Source organism: Humulus lupulus, chromosome 4 (genome assembly GCF_963169125.1).
Source record: "Humulus lupulus chromosome 4, drHumLupu1.1, whole genome shotgun sequence".
Classification (NCBI taxonomy): domain Eukaryota; kingdom Viridiplantae; phylum Streptophyta; class Magnoliopsida; order Rosales; family Cannabaceae; genus Humulus; species Humulus lupulus.
Genome location: NC_084796.1, coordinates 201,315,774 through 201,320,344, shown reverse-complemented (window position 1 = coordinate 201,320,344; position 4,571 = coordinate 201,315,774). Strand labels below are relative to the sequence as shown.

The 4,571-nt window shown below is 32.5% G+C and overlaps 1 protein-coding gene across 3 annotated transcripts; it reads right to left on the bottom strand.

Moving 5' to 3' along the window:
* Positions 1 to 2,397: 2,397 nt before the first annotated feature.
* On the bottom strand, positions 2,398 to 4,203 carry LOC133829367 (uncharacterized). 3 transcript variants are annotated; one of them, XR_009891719.1, is made up of 6 exons: positions 4,097 to 4,203; positions 3,850 to 3,974; positions 3,676 to 3,760; positions 3,282 to 3,585; positions 3,062 to 3,193; positions 2,398 to 2,956 (listed from the first exon to the last, which is right to left on the bottom strand). XR_009891719.1 is itself a non-coding variant. In XM_062259141.1 (4 exons), the coding sequence occupies exons 1-4, from the start codon at positions 4,184 to 4,186 to the stop codon at positions 3,472 to 3,474; spliced, it is 414 nt and encodes a 137-aa protein (XP_062115125.1). In that variant the 5' UTR covers positions 4,187 to 4,203; the 3' UTR covers positions 3,259 to 3,471. The 3 variants fall into 3 exon arrangements, 1 of the variants encoding a protein (XP_062115125.1); XR_009891718.1 differs by having other exon boundaries at positions 2,398 to 3,193; XM_062259141.1 differs by lacking the exons at positions 2,398 to 2,956; positions 3,062 to 3,193 and having other exon boundaries at positions 3,259 to 3,585.
* Positions 4,204 to 4,571: the final 368 nt, after the last annotated feature.

Below are 4,571 nucleotides of genomic sequence, written 5' to 3'. Positions count from 1 at the left end.
ATATTAGATCTACATGAAAATAAATAAAGATCATGTATAAGTTTTCTAATAGTAGAGACTTGGGGGCAAATGTTGTCCGTAGTTTCACCCAAGGACACATGGCAGTCAAAGTAAGACATGTGGTGGGACGTGTACTTCTTTCAATGAGGCCACGCCTCGAGGATTAGTCCTCAAGGGGTCGGTCCTACAGTCAGAGATTACTTCCCTCGGATAGAGAAAGGACGTGGACATCTCCCCAGGGCCATGTCCCGAGACCTACGAACATCTTTCTACGGTTATGTCCCGAGAGCTGCTTGGCAGTCCACGGGTTTCTTACCATCAGTTATATTCCAAGGCAAGGACCTTGTCCTCGGGATCTAAAAGATAAGCCAGGTGTTAGCCAATGCGGGTTAACAACATCAAAGGAGTACCTGACAACCTTTTTGGGTGATCCACTTATAGTGTTGTCGATTGTACAACTCGACAATTCGCACTCCCACTATGTCGTCTGACATGGAAATATGTACAGCATACCCTGACAGTATTAGGGGCATGTTCCCCATAAAGTAGGTACTTTTCTGCAGTGGGCCCTACGGATCTTGCTTGGGCTAGGTCTCTATTCATCGTAGCCCAATGCATTGAATTAGTATTAATCCCCCAATAATGGGAAGAATGTATGTTAATGACAAATCATTAGTATTAATTACCCCAGTCTCTATAAATAGAGATGGGGGTCTCATTGTAAAGGGTTCATTTGTTTAGAGAGAAAATACCTTGTACTAAGAGCAATCTAAACACTGTCTGAGAATACACCATTGGAACTTTCCATCACAAGCTTTCAATCCTCTTATTACGAGAGACTCGTGGACTAGGGTTCTTTTATAACCTGAACTATATAAAAATCCTTGTGTTTGTATTGCTTGTTTATTTAATCTCTCATTTCAAGGTTGATAGCGAAAAAGGTAGTCAAAAAATATTAATATTAATAAAATGAATTAATTAAAGGTCAAAATTATGATTGGTTAATTTTGACAAAAAATTAATTAATTATAATAATTAAATAATTAAAATAAAATGGGTAACTAAAATATATTTTATGTCCTAACTAATTGCCTATATATACTAGTGTTACAGAACGCATTAGGTAAGCTGAATTTGACAAGGTAAAAATTCACTACTAATATTCTATACCTAGCCGCCCACTCTCTTTTAGTTCTCTCTCTAGGTACTTTTTGCAGACATAGACTGGAAGAAGAGCATTGGGATTACTTTGGAGAGGAACTTGGATTGGCATAGAGTTCTTATATTTTCTATTTATCTTTGCTTTATGTTACTTTCTTTTTTAAGGATTTTGTAATTATAAACATGACCTAATTTTATTTTCTAGGGTTTTCAATGTAACCACTTGGATCTTTGTTAATTACTATGAGGAATTCATGATTCTTTATTCAGTTATATTCTAAATTATTTTATCCGTTCTTATTGCTTGATCACAATTTACATGATAAACTGAAAAATTGATGAAATTAAAATCCATACGGAATGTTTGCTTGCTTGGTACAAATTTCCTGGAATGGAATTGAATAGATTTCTATTTCTACGTTTGGTTTCATATTTTGCAAGAATGCTTTTTCCAAAGGGATTACTACATTGAAATGGAAGAATTGTAATTCCATTTAAAAATGTTTGGAAATGGAATTCCTAAATTAATTCATTTTTACTCTTTTTTTTTTTTAATTGTATCTATTATATGCCATTCTCAAACTTATTTATACTGATTTTTTCTTCACTCTCTACATTAAATTGAATGTCCAGTATATTCCTTAAATAATTGTTTATTTAATTTATAAGATGTTCAATAAATAATGGTTCTCTCAAGTAAAATGTATTCCTCTAAAAATATATATATTTATTTAATATATCTTATATTGGATAACAATAACTATATACACAACATTTATTTTTTTTCTAAAATTAAATTGTCCTATTATCTAAAAAGAACTATATATATTTTTTCAATATTGAGGCATCTAAAATTTAATTAATTAAAACTAAATATAATATTTTTTTTATGAAATTTGTAGAAAAAAAAAATTGTTTATTACACATAAAATATAGTATAATATATTCAAAAAATGGTGTATATAATAAAAACTAACATTAAAAAATAATGATAGTTTTAAAATTATTTACAAAAGTAAAGTAAGGGTATTTTACGCAAAAAGATATAAAGTGCATTCTATTCCATAACTCATTTCAATGTCTCTACCAAACAAAATAATCAAAATTTCCATTCCATGTTTGTTTTGCAACCAAACGCACCATAGTTATTTATTTTTTAAGTTCTTACAATTATTTGCTTTCTTTCATAGTGCTATTTTATATTAATTGATTTTGTTATTTGAAGGCAATTGCAATATAAAACATTGGAATTTACGGGGAATACAATCAAAAGAAATGGCTGATGAGGAATATCAAAATAATTTTGTTCTACAAGACTTCAAACATACCGTATATATCCCTACTCCTTTCACTACCATTTGGATGCCTTTTCAATTAGATTATCTCTTACTCTATTAATGCCGGAAGTCAATATTCTACTTGCAATAAGTTGCCTATCCCACTCGGTCGCCACCTAGGACACAAACAGAACAATTAATTCAAATGTTACATTGTAGTAAAAAAACAAAAATATACTTTAGCAAAATATATTGAATAAATAACTACATACATTAGTTGGTCCACTCCTTACACATTTCCCAAGTTCCAAATCATCTATTTTATCATCTGTCCGTCGACTTAGAACTTCAGGCACATATTCTTGCAGAAGCATCTTCATCACATACACACCGCAGTCGTACTGTACGCACTCTTTGCTGTGAGATACAGGTTGCTCAATATGAAAACCCCGGAAACATAAATCACTCCCTCGCACCTCCTTCAACGTCTTACTAAATGCATTGTCCATTGACTCCAACTAAAACAAAAGAAATTATTCCAAACAAATTTCTACCTTCAAAATCAATCTCCCTCATCAAATTCATGCTAAAAAACCACAAATAAAACACTAGTAAACACCTACCATATTCTCAATTATAGCAAGACCAAATGGTGTCGAAGGAATTTTGAGGTTATCATACAATTCAACAAGATTCTTTTCGAACTTCAAAATTGCCAGAAACCAATGTCTCTTTGCAAGCACAGGAGCATATGCCTATGACAACGAAACAACCCATTATGCGAATACCAAAAAATAAAAAATATACCAAATTTTCAAATTTCAACCTACTCCTAATCAATACCTTCTCACAATCACCAACTTCTCCACACCACTCTTCCCATTTTTTTCCTTCGCTCTTAGTAGAAAAATTGTACGGATTAGGACGCTACAAACAATTGAAATTACTCCAACATTTGTTATTTGGTACTGTTAAAAACATCACACATAATACAACTCACTAGTAAGACAACAACATTATATTATATTACTTATTAAAACCAAATAAAACTCACCGATAACACTGTCGGAATCCACAAACACCTTCTCCTCTTACCACGTCCATGAACCTCCTCTGCTGATAAAATCTCCACTAAACAATTTACAACCTGAAACAAATATTGGTCACCAAAATTAATACATTACTAAAAAATAATGGAATATAACTAACTAAAAAACTTTCACACCATTAAACTTACTCTAGCGCTAACCAGTTGATGTGCATTCAATGTTAGAAAGTCCGCCCTCCTCCCAATCACTTTATCCCCAAGAAATACAATCTCACTGTACAAAATATTTATAAAACAATTATAACATTTGATAAAAACATTACAAATGAGGGTTCTATACAAAAAAACCTATATAAAATTTACTTGGCCGACAAAGTTGGGTCAAGAACATAATTCACAATAACTTTCTCCCAGTCATGTAAATCTTCCAGATCTCCCCACACCCCACGATTAATTATCCTTGCTGGGAATAAAGAACCTAGAAGCGGCTGTTAAAACATACAAATAATTAACATAACATCCCATTCACATATGCACAATATCAAAATACTCACTTTACTACAAAATAACATAATTAATAAAATTCAAAGTACAATAAATAGAAACTCACTGGCGCATTAAAGAATCCAATTTCATTGTCTCTCACATCGAACATATGACAATCAAATCCAGAACCACCGTATTGAAGGACCAACTCCATCTCATCTTTGAAGTGCCATCTTATTTCATCCTCCACACTAGAAAATCTAGTGTTGGATCTTCTCTTCCCAAAGGTCAACATATTCGTGATTCCATCAAGATGCGTACAAAAGTCACCTAATTCAGCACCCGTATTCACTAAATTACTATCAAATATTTCCTCAGTAGACATACGATTTTCTATACACATACGAGGACTACACTTTTCCAATTGTTCCTCTTGAAATGTTGCCTTAGCCAAATTATTATTCACGGCCGCATCTACCAAATCTCCTACAACATCAATATCTCCACCCGCAACTTCTACCTCAACCAAATTCCTTGGCGTAACCATTGTGTAACATTCATCGCTCACCTTTTCTTTTACATCTACCTCATCAAATTTC

Bases quoted from the DNA above. Each gene is read 5' to 3' on its own strand.
- LOC133829367 (XM_062259141.1), bottom strand. From the start codon at position 4,186: ATGGAGTTGGTCCTTCAATACGGTGGTTCTGGATTTGATTGTCATATG. The intron at 3,975-4,096 runs GTGAGTTTCTAT...ATGTTTTAACAG, and splicing joins TTGGATTCTTTAATGCGCCA to CCGCTTCTAGGTTCTTTATT. The intron at 3,761-3,849 runs GTAAATTTTATA...TATTTTGTACAG, and splicing joins GACCCAACTTTGTCGGCCAA to TGAGATTGTATTTCTTGGGG.